This window comes from Ciona robusta, chromosome 13 (assembly GCF_009617815.1).
Source record: "Ciona robusta chromosome 13, ASM961781v2".
Classification (NCBI taxonomy): Eukaryota; Metazoa; Chordata; class Ascidiacea; order Phlebobranchia; family Cionidae; genus Ciona; species Ciona robusta.
In genome coordinates, this window is record NC_143247.1 from 3,498,773 (window position 1) to 3,512,466 (window position 13,694).

At 37.1% G+C, this 13,694-nt stretch overlaps 1 protein-coding gene across 1 annotated transcript in view; it reads left to right on the forward strand.

The window, feature by feature from the left end:
- The first annotated feature begins 681 nt into the window (after positions 1 to 681).
- The window catches only part of LOC149725875 (sushi, von Willebrand factor type A, EGF and pentraxin domain-containing protein 1-like), a 30,292-nt gene continuing 17,279 nt past the window's right edge, over positions 682 to 13,694 (forward strand). The window contains exons 1-18 of the mRNA XM_089891101.1: positions 682 to 836; positions 1,358 to 1,504; positions 1,752 to 1,922; positions 2,488 to 2,586; positions 4,984 to 5,157; positions 5,605 to 5,685; positions 6,385 to 6,561; positions 7,067 to 7,177; positions 7,726 to 7,897; positions 8,275 to 8,450; positions 8,958 to 9,068; positions 9,600 to 9,776; positions 10,180 to 10,377; positions 10,767 to 10,955; positions 11,097 to 11,273; positions 12,279 to 12,455; positions 12,714 to 12,890; positions 13,508 to 13,684. Of these exons, the coding sequence (XP_089747227.1) occupies positions 788 to 836; positions 1,358 to 1,504; positions 1,752 to 1,922; positions 2,488 to 2,586; positions 4,984 to 5,157; positions 5,605 to 5,685; positions 6,385 to 6,561; positions 7,067 to 7,177; positions 7,726 to 7,897; positions 8,275 to 8,450; positions 8,958 to 9,068; positions 9,600 to 9,776; positions 10,180 to 10,377; positions 10,767 to 10,955; positions 11,097 to 11,273; positions 12,279 to 12,455; positions 12,714 to 12,890; positions 13,508 to 13,684 (2,740 nt within the window). The 5' untranslated portion in view covers positions 682 to 787. The remainder of the gene's footprint in view (positions 837 to 1,357; positions 1,505 to 1,751; positions 1,923 to 2,487; positions 2,587 to 4,983; positions 5,158 to 5,604; positions 5,686 to 6,384; positions 6,562 to 7,066; positions 7,178 to 7,725; positions 7,898 to 8,274; positions 8,451 to 8,957; positions 9,069 to 9,599; positions 9,777 to 10,179; positions 10,378 to 10,766; positions 10,956 to 11,096; positions 11,274 to 12,278; positions 12,456 to 12,713; positions 12,891 to 13,507; positions 13,685 to 13,694) is intronic.

Below are 13,694 nucleotides of genomic sequence, written 5' to 3' on the forward strand. Positions count from 1 at the left end.
GGCTTTAAGCGCCAATGTTTACAGTCATGTAGCAAGTAAAAATTAATTAAAATCAGATAAAGTAGTATTTACCGGAATAATATTTAACGAAATATGCTATGTAACTAATCCTCATAAAACAGTGTTGTTATTATTAATTGTTAAAAACACGGTCAGGAAATATGAAATATTATGAGCTGACTTACAGTAATACATGATGTTATTCAATCCGCGACCAAGGCAATAATAGCCGAAGGCATTTATTTCCGAAAACTTTATAAATTAGCCTAAATGACACCAGCTAAAGCTACAGAAAAACGCCGTGGGGGGTTTTACGTAGTTTTTTTTTATCGATTCAGCCGGTTAAACTAGACAGCGCAGAATTGAGCTAAACAGACAGTATTTAGTCAGTATTGCTTGCTGTATATAGCAATTGCAGTTTATTCGGTCTCGGTGTATGCTAACGCATAAATCGTATTTTGCAATAATTTCTAAGTTATTTTTTTCATAGATTTACGGTTTGGACATAAACTTCTAGCGTACGTGACATTTGCTACTGTTTTTAGTTAATTTATTTGTAAAATTGTCAGACGTTACTGCCTGGTATATATTGCTACTTGTTACTTACTTGTTTTTACGTAAACCTCATATATATTGGATTATAATGAAAAACACTCTATTAGAGCGATTGTTTTTAGTAGTTATTAGTTTTATTTAACACGTAAATTGCTTTATTTATAAATTATATAGTGTTAGGATATTTCGTGGATATTTTGTTTAATCTTTGGTGCATGGAACAGTAGTTAACATGCTCAGGGTGCTGTTACTATTCTTAATTGGTGCTGCAGTGAGCATAGGTTCGTACACTGTACCTCAATATGCTTAAATTAACTGTAATTTGTGTGTAATCGCTTAAATAGAGAAGTTTCATGACGCGACAGCGAGCATGAGGTGTATAAACTAACTTAACAAAAATGTTAAAATATAGTTTTACGAATCAAGCTACTAAATTTTCCAAAAGTACGCAATTATTTACGTTAAACGTAGTGAAATACATAAGAAACTTATTGTAGCTTTACTGCCACCTTGTACTAAAAATCTATGTTTTTTTATTGCCGCGAGGTAGAGCTAGAGATCTACTTTTGTCGTAGTTATTAATTTTTTTAATTAGTACTAAATTGAACCTAAAAGCATAAGATTTTAGTAATTTTATACTCCCCATTAACAACAGTTTAATAAAACGCCTTTTTATTAAAAAAAACACTTTTTGCTTTCTGTTTTCTAACTCCCCAAACTTATCGTTATGTTTAAACTCAAAATAGGGTACTTTTTCCCGCCAAAAAGGTGCTTTTCCCGCCTAAAAACTTCTTAATTTCAGACCTCGTTGCTGGGCAAGCATGTCCGCCTAGATCTGCAAACCCGGGACGCGCCTGTAAGAAACAATGTACCCACGACGCGGAATGCAGAGGCGCATTAAAAACTTGTCAATGCGACAATGTTTGTGGAATGTCCTGTTTCAATCCAAGTAAGACTGCTTTTGTTTGGTTGTTTTTACCTTTTTTGGCACTAGTGAAGAATCCTCCAATACGTTACTTTTACGGGTGGTAGGAAGTGTTAGAGATTGGTAGTCAGATTAATTTATGTTGTTTCAAAAACCTATGTGACATTAATTGTATTTTGTTGTTGCTAAATCCCTTTTCATGTTGTTTCAATAAGAATTAAAAAAATAAATTAAAAGATGTTTTTGTTAAATTGTTTCTATTCTATTATAGACCTTGTATGCGATGATCCTGGACCTTTTCCTAATGGACAGATAAGTCCTGAACGTGGTTATGGACAATCCATCACATATACTTGCAATGTTGGTTATAACTTAAAGTTTAATAGCCGACGAACCTGTCAATCAAATAAACAATGGAGTGGTGTCCAACCAAGATGTGACCGTGAGTATTGGCATTGGTGTGGTAATAGGATAAATCACATTAACTCGCTGTCAGACCTCACCCATATAGAATGTGTACAAAAAATGTTGGGTAATGGGCAATTCTGGCCAAAATCCCCTAGGGTGGAGGGAAGATGAAACACCTTTAGCACATAATAAGCAAATATCCTGATCGTGTTTTAAACAATTACTAACAGTCAATGGGAGTCATACATTCAAAAAATTTCAAAGCCGTATTCTCACGACTCCCATAGACCGTTGTTAATTGTTTAAAACCGTATTCTCACGACTCCCATAGACCGTTGTGTTGGGGTCCCAGGTTCCTTAGCATGCTTCACTGTAGGACCTCACCCATATAGAATAGAATGAACATATACAATGTTAGGGTAATAGGCCAACTCTGGTCTAAATCCCAGGTCCAATGGCATGTCTCACTGTAGGACCTCACCCGCACATATTAGAATTTAGTACACTATGTATTTAAACATTATATGGTATTATAACATTATACAGTTAACATAGACATCATATAGTAAACATAGTAAACATAGACATCATAATAACAGCTGGATGCATCACCCCGCCCGCTACTGAAACAGCTTTTGCCGATTCGTTCGACGGTTTTTATGATATCAATCAAGCAGTCAATTATATATGCCGAATAGGTTTGTTATAATTATGCTAATGTGGAATTCTTACATCACAATAATACTAATGTGAAAATCTTACATCACAATAATACTAATGTGGAATTCTTACATCACAATAATACTAATGTGGAATTCTTACATCACAATAATACTAATGTGGAATTCTTACATCACAATAATACTAATGTGAAAATCTTACATCACAATAATACTAATGTGGAATTCTTACATCACAATAATACTAATGTGGAATTCTTACATCACAATAATACTAATGTGGAATTCTTACATCACAATAATACTAATGTGAAATTCTTACATCACAATAATACTAATGTGGAATTCTTACATCACAATAATACTAATGTGGAATTCTTACATCACAATAATACTAATGTGAAAATCTTACATCACAATAATACTAATGTGGAATTCTTACATCACAATAATACTAATGTGGAATTCTTACATCACAATAATACTAATGTGGAATTCTTACATCACAATAATACTAATGTGAAATTCTTACATCACAATAATACTAATGTGGAATTCTTACATCACAATAATACTAATGTGGAATTCTTACATCACAATAATACTAATGTGAAATTCTTACATCACAATAATACTAATGTGAAATTCTTACATCACAATAATACTAATGTGAAATTCTTACATCACAATAATACTAACGTGAAATTCTTACATCACAATAATACTAATGTGGAATTCTTACATCACAATAATACTAATGTGAAATTCTTACATCACAATAATACTAATGTGGAATTCTTACATCATGATAATACCAATTGTTTGGGTTGTATGATGTATACAACATCGTCAGTTTCTTATTTAAATAGAAAATTGTGTGACAGATATTCTATGAATAAAAGATTGACGATGCTATTAAAGCAAAATATATATATTTCTTATTTTATACAATTGGCTGGACTTGTGTCTGTTAGGTATTCGTAGCAGCAGACCCTTACTGTATTTCTTCACGCAAGAATCGTTCAACTCTATAACCACCAGATCAGGGTCAGATTTGAAGAATTTATGACAGTTACCAAATACCTTCTATATAATATACAACAGGCGTGCCCAACCTTTTTTGACCCGAGATCTACTTTTCAACTAACCAATTGCACCCGGTCTACCAGCTAGCGTCAACGTATGCCGAAATATCTCTTGTATGCGTTTATCCCCTGTGTAAGCAACTGCAGCGGTTCAATGAACCATGCTCATGGTTTTAACTTATCAGCAACAAAACTACTTTAATTACTACACAAATTTCAATGACTTCGTTACCAAAACTAACTGAAATGTAACAAACGAAAAACGTCACACATACAATTGTTGCGTCACACCTCACACGTCATCTTTAGACGTGTGAGGTTGTGTTTTTGCAGGAAAATCCTTTTTTTGCCTGCTGCCGTACACAAAGAACATAGATATCAGCAAGTAAGGACAAGGCCGCCATCTTGTTTCCCACATGTTTTCCGCACAAACATCGTTGAACTTCACAAGCGTAAACCGACATATTTGCTCATTTTTGAGCAATGTTTGCGTTATTTATGTTACACAATTATATATATATAAATTTAACGTATTTGGCACCGGCATTGCATAAGTTTTAAATACTGTATTTTCGTTTAAAATGCGAATGCTTGAGTTTTGGTTGAGTTGTAAAATATTCAATTATTTTCAATTTTGATGCATCATAAATGTTTCCTGTATCCTATAATACAACTATTGAAACAAAAAATGATTAAAAGTCTAAAAAGCAGTTAAAATATGCAAAATATTCGTCTGGCGCCAATGCTGATGCATGCATTTCACGTCTCATGTGGGAAACAAGATGGCGTCCATTGACCATTGTTTTCAAACAATGGCTGTCCTTACTTGTTGTATATCTATTTACTTTGGCCGTACAGGTACGCCCTCTTAACACGGTCCGTATTTTTTGTACAAAGTATTAATAAAATTAATCATTTGGCAATTATAACGCCACAGCAGATTTTTTGATTTTTTTTTATTACACCTGTCGCGGTCGACCTGAGATAGGTCCGCGGACTACCGGTAGACTGCGGTCGACGGGTTGGGCACGCCTGATATACAATTATAACACCTAGTAACTCCTTCATAACTTGTAATAAATTCCATGAATCTGACCCTGATCTGGGGCTCATAGAGTTGTGCAATTGTTGTGTAAAGAAATACTTCTAAATTCTGTTTGAATAAGAGGCTGACATTGCCATTTAGGCGAATTATATTTCTTATACAACAATTGGTTGGACTTGATTTTTGTCTGTTACATTTTCTTGGCACTAGATCTTTACCTTTCTATATTATATCAGTATATCACATATCATATATATTATATAACACCTCTATATTCCATCACAGGACATAGAATGACGGGCAGAGCCAGTGTAAGATGTGGTATTGGTGGTGTATGGTCTCCTATAAGGTTTCAGTGTACCATTAAAATTTGTGGAGAACCCCCTGGACTGATAAACGGTGGTTACGAGGGAGATGATTTTACTTATGGGAGGCGAATCAGATACTTCTGTAATAGAGGTAAGTTGTTGTTTGTGGGGAATTTCTTACTTGATATAGCTGCTACAGTACGAGGTGTTTAAAACAACAGAACATTTGTGTTCTAAGGACCATCATTGCTCTACAATGCGAGGATAAATAAATTATATACGTGGTAACTCGTAAGCTGGTACAAGGCGCATGAAACAGAACACCCATGTTATGATGACTGTCGTTGCCCGCCATGCGAGGATAAATAATTTGCATACGTGGTAACTTGTAAGCTGGAACGAGGTGTATGAAACAGAACACCCGTGGTATAACGACTATTATTGCCCCGCAATGCGTAATGAATAAGTTACGTACTTGGTAACTCGTAAGTGATGAGGTGTATGAACTATGCATGGACAAATAACTCATATTCACCCACAATGTTACATACATAGTAACTCTTATAAATAAGTTAAACCCAATAAACATAACACACAGGTTACATCCTTCGAGGTGAAGGAGACTCATTGGTTTGTGATTTGGATGAAAGGTGGTTTGGGAACGTGCCTACTTGTGATAGTAAGTTGTTTTTATGTTTTTGTTAAGTGCTTCTGTTTATTTCATTCTTTATGGGTGAGGTCCTACAGCAAGACATGCCATGGGACCTGGAATTTAGACCAGAGTTGACCCATTACTTTATATAACGCTCACTCTTGCCTCATCTAACACTGAGGATGGTTAAAGTTGATTAACTGAAACTGCACCATCCTCAGTGTTAGATGAGACAAGAGTGAGTGTTATATAAAGACCAGCTTGGTACTTGTAACACTCACTCTTGTCTCATCTAACACTGAGGATGGTTAAAGTTGATTAACTGAAACTGCGCCATCCTCAGTGTTAGATGAGACAAGAGTGAGTGTTATATAAAGACCAGCTTGGTACTTGCAACACTCACTCTTGTCTCATCTAACACTGAGGATGGTTAAAGTTGATTAACTGAAACTGCACCATCCTCAGTGTTAGATGAGACAAGAGTGAGTGTTATATAAAGACCAGCTTGGTACTTGTAACACTCACTCTTGTCTCATCTAACACTGAGGATGGTTAAAGTTGATTAACTGAAACTGCGCCATCCTCAGTGTTAGATGAGACAAGAGTGAGTGTTATATAAAGACCAGCTTGGTACTTGTAACACTGACTCTTGCTTTAATTACAACATCATAGTTACTTACACTATACTCTTTACACCTTTTTAACCAAAAACATTTCTATCCCAAGTTGTACGATGCAATCCACCAGTTGCCCCACTCCATGGTTCAATTAATTTAGCCGGGGTTCGGTTTCAGTACAACCAACGGGTTCCATACTCATGTGACCAAGGTTACAAAGTTGTGGGTTCGCGATTTGGGGTGTGTAATGAGAATGGAACCTGGGGTGACCTACCTACCTGTGAAAGTAAGGTTTTGTTAAAGGATTATTTATTACGAGCAGTGGCGCAGCCATGAGGGGGGGTTAGGGTGTCGCGACCCCTCCCCTTTTAAACCCCCTCCCCAAAAAAAAATAAAAATTTTGAACATTTTTTGATTAAAACCCCCCTTTTTTTCTTGCTGTGCCACTGATTACGAGTGTATGTATTTTAAACAGAAGATAAAACGGCAATTCTCCCAACCCAGTGGTCACTAATTGGTTATCTTAATTTACAGTCACACAGAAAATAATCACCCACAAAGTAACATACATGGTAACTCGTAAGCGGGCACGATGTGTACGAAACAGAACACCCGTGTTATAACGAGGGAGATGATTTTACACCCTTGTTATAACGAGGTGTATGAAACAGAACACGCTTTTTATAGCAACTGTCTTTGCCCGCCATGCGAGGATAAAGGGAATAAAATGATTTCTGCATAATAGGAATACATGTTTATATTTATAAAATGAACCAATGTATTGGACACAGTTGACACGGACTGTAAGTTCGAGGGGGCAGTGAGGCCAACTTGTGGATATCAGAACTTGGGCGTGGCGTGGACCAGGATTCTCTCGCATTCAGTACCAAATGGATCTGTAGGTAAGTTGCTGCTTATGTTTATGTGCAGTGAGCATGAGGTTTTTAAATACACCATGTATGTCTGGTGTATACGAAGACACCCATGTTATAACTTGACAGTGAGCATGAGGTATATGAATACACCATGTGTGTCTGTTGTATAAGAAGACACCCATGTTATAACTTGACAGTGAGCATGAGGTGTATGAATACACCATGTGTGTCTGTTGTATAAGAAGACACCCATGTTATAACTTGACAGTGAGCATGAGGTGTATGAATACACCATGTGTGTCTGGTGTATAAGAAGACACCCATGTTATAACTCGACAGTGAACATGAGGTGTATGAATACACCATGTGTGTCTGCTGTATAAGAAGACACCCATGTTATAACTCGACAGTGAACATGAGGTGTATGAATACACCATGTATGTCTGGTGTATATGAAGACACCCATGTTATAACTCGACAGTGAGCATGAGGTGTATGAATACAACATGTGTGTCTGGTGTATAAGAAGACACCCGTGTTATAACTCAACAGTAAGCATGAGTGTTATTCAACAGGCTTCATTTTAAGAAGTGGATTTGGTGCTGGTCGACAGCAAAGTAGTTCCCAGTTATTGTCACCTAGGATACCCCGCGATTCTCCCCAATGTATAAAGTTTTATTATTATGTGAGAGAAATGCCGTCAGATCTGAACTTTATACTTGTGGAAGTTGACTCAGAAGGCAGAAGGTAGGTTAAATGTTGAATGTCTTTAACCCATTTATCCTTGCACGACGGGGCTACTTCAGTTATAACAAGGGTGTTCTGTTTCATACACCTCGTTTCGGCTTAGGAGTTACCACGTATGTAAATATTTTATCCTCGCATGGCTGGGCAACAACAGTCGTTATAACATGGGTGTTCTGTTTCATACACCTCGTGCCCGCTTACGATTGACCATGTATCTAACTTTAAGGCTAATTGTTGTTTTGTATGACTGGAATATTATACAACCCGTTGGTTTGGAGCATTTGCTGTGAAATGTCTTGCTCTGTACTCTAGTTACCCTGCTGGGATTTGAACCTGTTACCTTACAAATTCCATACTTCATTAAAACCTTTACAAAGGACCACATTATGGACTGCTCATACTTTGGACCAGAAGAATCAATGGTTATCAACCGATATAGTGTTCCCACGTTCCAATAGACAAACTCAGATTGAGTTTAAAGTTACCCAATCTGCGTGGGCACCAGTATCTGTTGATTTAGATGACATATCAGTGGAATCTAATGTCCCTTGTGGTAGGTAATTGTTGGGATTGTAAAGACTTGTTTATTTTAATCACCCACTAAGTAACATACATGTAGATTGTAATACTTGCACGAGGTGTATGAAACAGAACATCGGTGTTATAACGACTAGTTTTCCGGTAACGCGAGGATAAAGTAAGGATAAATTTATTCATTTATTCTTTAAAGTGAATAAATAAATGTAACTTACATTTTATTACCACTTTGTAAAACTAGCTGTCAAAAATACTAAAGTGTCGGCCAAATACAACTTAACTTATATAAACCCCTGTGAAAAGTGGTGCAATCAATTCAAGGTTATTGTTTTGTTAACACTTTGTAAAACTAGCTGTCAAAAATACTTAAGTGTCGGTCAAATACAGCTTAACTTATATAAACACCTGTGAAAAGTGGTGCAATCAATTCAAGGTTATTGTTTTGTTGACACTTTGTAAAACTAGCTGTCAAAAATACTTAAGTGTCGGTCAAATACAACTTCTATATAATTATATTCTTTAGTAAACGAATGTGCCAACACACCTTGTCAAAACGAAGGTACATGCTTCAATAGAATTAACGGTTACTTCTGTTTTTGCCAACGTGGGTTTAGAAGACACAACTGTTCAGAAGGTATGTGATGTTACAATTAGTATTATAATGTCATCATTTAGTTTATGATGTCACATTTGGTTTATGATGTCATCTTTTGGGTTATGATGTCGTCATTTGGTTTATGATGTCGTTATTATACTTTAATTCTAGTTTCAGAAATTTCTCATATTTTGCTGTCTCAATGATATTTAAGTGTAAATGGCCATTACTTATATATATTAACGCCATTAATGAATATTAAAGGAAAACCATGATAATGTCTCAGAAAATGGCTGACGATGTTTGCCTTTTCACAACTTCTAATCAACTTTTAGACTTATACCAAATAATGTTCTGTTGACAAAATGTCAGTCTCGTGAAATCAATGGAAATTTACTACAAGTTTGTAGCGCTCATTCATGTATGACTGCGTGTGCAGAACGTCCCTTTTCATTCGCCTTCTTCCGTTTTTTTGTGTTTCGCATGCGTTCGAAACTAAATCATCATGATATATATAATGAGCAATAGGCATTGTCGCTACGAGATGTTTACAACAAATATTTTTCATAGAAATTGTGTGTCAAGCCCGTGTGGCACCAAGGCACGGTACCATGTCAGTCGCCACCCCTGTAAGGCTTGATGCATTCGTGGTGTTCCAGTGTGACCAGGGTTATTATATGAGAGGAGAATCACGGGCACAATGCTTGGGGGATAACAGATGGAATTATGCAGTTCCTTTTTGTAACAGTAAGTGTGATTGTTCATGTTTATGATTCTTATATATCCTTGCGTAGCGAGGCAACAACAGTTGTATAACAGGGTTGTTCTGTTTCATACACCTCGTGCCAGCTTGCAAGTTACAACATGTATAACTTATTTGTCCACACATGGCGGGGCAACGATAGTCGTTATAACACAGGTGTTCTGTTTCATACACCTCATGCCAGCTTTGAGGGTGATTGTTTTTCTGTAAGACTTATAATATTAAGCAAGCCATTAGTGACCACTGGTCTAAAGTAACTATCCTTGTCACCCATAATGGTAGCAGTGACAAGCCTCGAACCTGTACTCTCTGGGTTAGAACTTTTGAAGCAAGTGCTCTAACTCCTTTGTCATGACCCTGTATGTAATAATCATTATTGTTTTGCAGTAAAACGTTGCCCCAATCGAAATGTTCGTAACGCATCCAAAGCCCCCAACAAAAACAATTGGGTTTATCAAGAGACTGTGACATATACATGTAGAGAAGGGTATCGCATGGGTGGAAGGGCAAGGTCTACCTGTCAATCAAACAACCACCCAACTAATCCTTCTGGAACTTGGTCTAGCAATCCTCCATCTTGTACCAGTATGTCAACATTTATTCATAAAATACATCTATAAATAGGACAATTACTATTATTTATTTCGTCTGCTTAAACCATGGATAAGTCACTTACTAAAAAGAACCAATCCAACTAAAAGTCATGTTTGCTTATCCACACACTGCAATAGCTTCAACAGCTCGACTGTGGGCATGAGAGTGGCAACCATGGATAAGTCACTCAAGTTCCCACCCACAAGGATATAAATGACCAAACCAACCAAAAGTCATGTTTGCTTATCCACACACTGCAATAGCTTCAACAGCTCGACTGTGGGCATGGGAGTGGCAACAATGGATAAGCCACTCAAGTTCCCACCCACGAGGATATAAATGACCAAACAGTTTGTATATTTACACTCATTATTGTACAGGAATCCGATGTCCCAACCGAAATGTGGATAGTGCAACCAAAGCTCCCAACAAACATGTTTGGTATTATGGAGAATCTGTAACTTATGCTTGTAGAGAAGGATATCGCATGGTAGGGGTGGCAACGTCTACCTGTCAATCAAATGATCAAGTAAGGGGGACATGGTCAAGCAATCAACCTAGTTGTATAAGTGAGTACCTTTTGTTTTATAGTTATCTTTTTATACACCACACATACATGGTGTATTCATACACCTCATGTTCACTGTCCAGTTATATATGGGGGTCTTAAACATACACTGTGTATTTAAAAACTTACCTACTTTTCACAGGAAAAACGTGCAACAGCTTAGTAATAGCTGATGGAACAGTTTCCCCACGAAGAGAGACATATAACTATGGAAGTTCTATTTCATTCACTTGCAGCCATGGGTATAGGATAAGCCATTCTCGTAGCTTAAGATGTGTGGATACCAATAGATGGTCTTCTGCACCGCCCACATGTAGAAGTAAGTAATGTCCTTCTACATAAAGTAAGGATCTGGTGCTACGAAAACATAACAGACAAGAATCAAGTCCAACCAATTGTTAATAAAAGATGCATTTCACCTAAATGGCATCGTCAGTATCTTATTTAAATTGAATCATTTCACCTAAATGGCATCTTCAGTATCTTATTTAAATTGAATCATTTCACCTAAATGGCATCGTCAGTATCTTATTTAAATTGAATCATTTCACCTAAATGGCATCTTCAGTATCTTATTTAAATTGAATCATTTTACCTAAATGGCATCTTCAGTATCTTATTTAAATTGAATCTATCTAGAGCAATGCTTCTGCCCTACCATTGTACAGTAGTGTTGTTGCATCGTAACTGAAGTACGTGGGGTCCAATGCTTAATACTGACATTTGTATCCTTGGGCCATTTATCAGTAATTGCTCCAACCCAGTGGTCACTAATGGCTTGTCTGAATTGTCAGCCGAACAGAAAAAATATCACCAAATAATTTACACATGTGGTAACATGTTGAATGTGATGTAACTTACTTTAACCTCGCATTGCCGGAAAACGACAGTCGTTATAACACAGGTTTAACACCTCGTGCCAGCTTACGAGTTACCATTTATGTTACTATGTGAGTGATTATTTTTTTGGGATTTTTTTTTATGTATGGCTGATAATTTTGACAACCCATTAGTGACCACTGGGTTGGAGCAATTGTCGTTAAGTGTCTTGCCCAAGGACAAATCTGCCCACAATGATAGGGGTAGCAGCGTCAAGCCTTGAACCCATTACCTATTGGTTACAGGCAGGCAATCTAACCACTATGCCACGGCGCCGGATGTTAATATCGTATCTTCCAAATCAAACAATTGAACAAAAACTAACCCGTGCTTATAGCACGAGGAGTATGAAACAGAACATTCGTGTTATAACGACTGTGTTTCCCTCCATGTGAGGAAAATAAGTAACATTTATTCATTTTTAAAATCTGTCAATTTACTCCAGGGATAACATGCCCACACCCACATGCTGTCCGTAATGCAACAACCTCACCAGAAAAACAGACATGGTATTATAGAGATGTGGTGATGTACCAATGTCATGCCGGGTATGTCATAATGGGCCCTCAGGCATCACATTGCTCAATTGATGGTACATGGACTGCACGTCCTGAATGTAACAGTAAGTCTATATTGAAACTGTTTAGTATATATGATCATTGTTTAAACTGTTGTATATTATATATAATTATGTAACTGCACCCCTAGTGACCCCATGTAACTCCATATGACCCCTAATAACCCCATGTGACTTCTAGTATCCCCTGTATTTGAGTGTGTATTTTAACACTGTCACCTAGATTTTTAAAACAAACAACACCTATGGGTTGTATATGTATATTTTCCTTGATTAGAAGTTGTAACATTATCTACCACACAGTTGTTCAGTGTCAAGCAAGAGTAGTCGCCAACGGAGTAGCAGCCCTTGAACAAGATACATGGTATTTTGGAGACACAGTTATGTTCATCTGCAATGATGGATATAAAATAATAGGGAACCCGTCAGCTATTTGTCTTGCAAGTACTGAGTGGTCAAAGCCGAAACCTGTATGTATAAGTAAGTGAATAAATAAATGTAACTTATTTAAGTGTTTGAATGAATATAACTTATCCTCACAAACAGGGCAATTACAGTCATTATTGCAACAATGTTTGGTCGGTCATCTGACTACCGTATAACACCGGTGTTCTGTTTCATACAACTCTTGCTGGCTTACGGGTTACCACGTATGTAACTTTGTGGGTGATTGTTTACACAACTGAGGTCTCTTATGGGATTTCTACACAGCAGTGAGCATGAGGCGTGTGAAACAGAACTACTGTGTTATAACGACTGGGATTTTCGCGCCCGTAAGGATAATTTACATTCATGTTCAACCCTTGTGTATTAATCCTGGCAGTGAGCATGAGGTGTATGAAGCCACCATGTATGATGTGCAACACCTGTGTATTAAACCCCTTTGGTTTCCCACCCCGAGGATAAACACGAAAGTATCCTAACTCGATAGTGAGCATGAGGTGTATGAAGCCACCATGTATGGTGTGCAACACCTGTGATTAAACCCCTTTGGTTTCCCACCCCGAGGATAAACACGAAAGTATCCTAACTCGACAGTGAGCATGAGGTTTATGAAGTGTATTAAACCTGACAATGAGCATGAGGTTTATTTCCAGAATCAAGATGCGACCATCGTGAGTTACCAAATGGCGTGGTATCACCTAACACAACAATATGGCCTATCGGCAGCATAGCCAACTACTCATGCTCTGAAGGCTTTGTAATAGATGGACCAAATACTTCACTGTGTTCAAGAGAAGGAATGTGGTCAAATGAATTGCCAAGCTGTTCCGGTACGCTGTT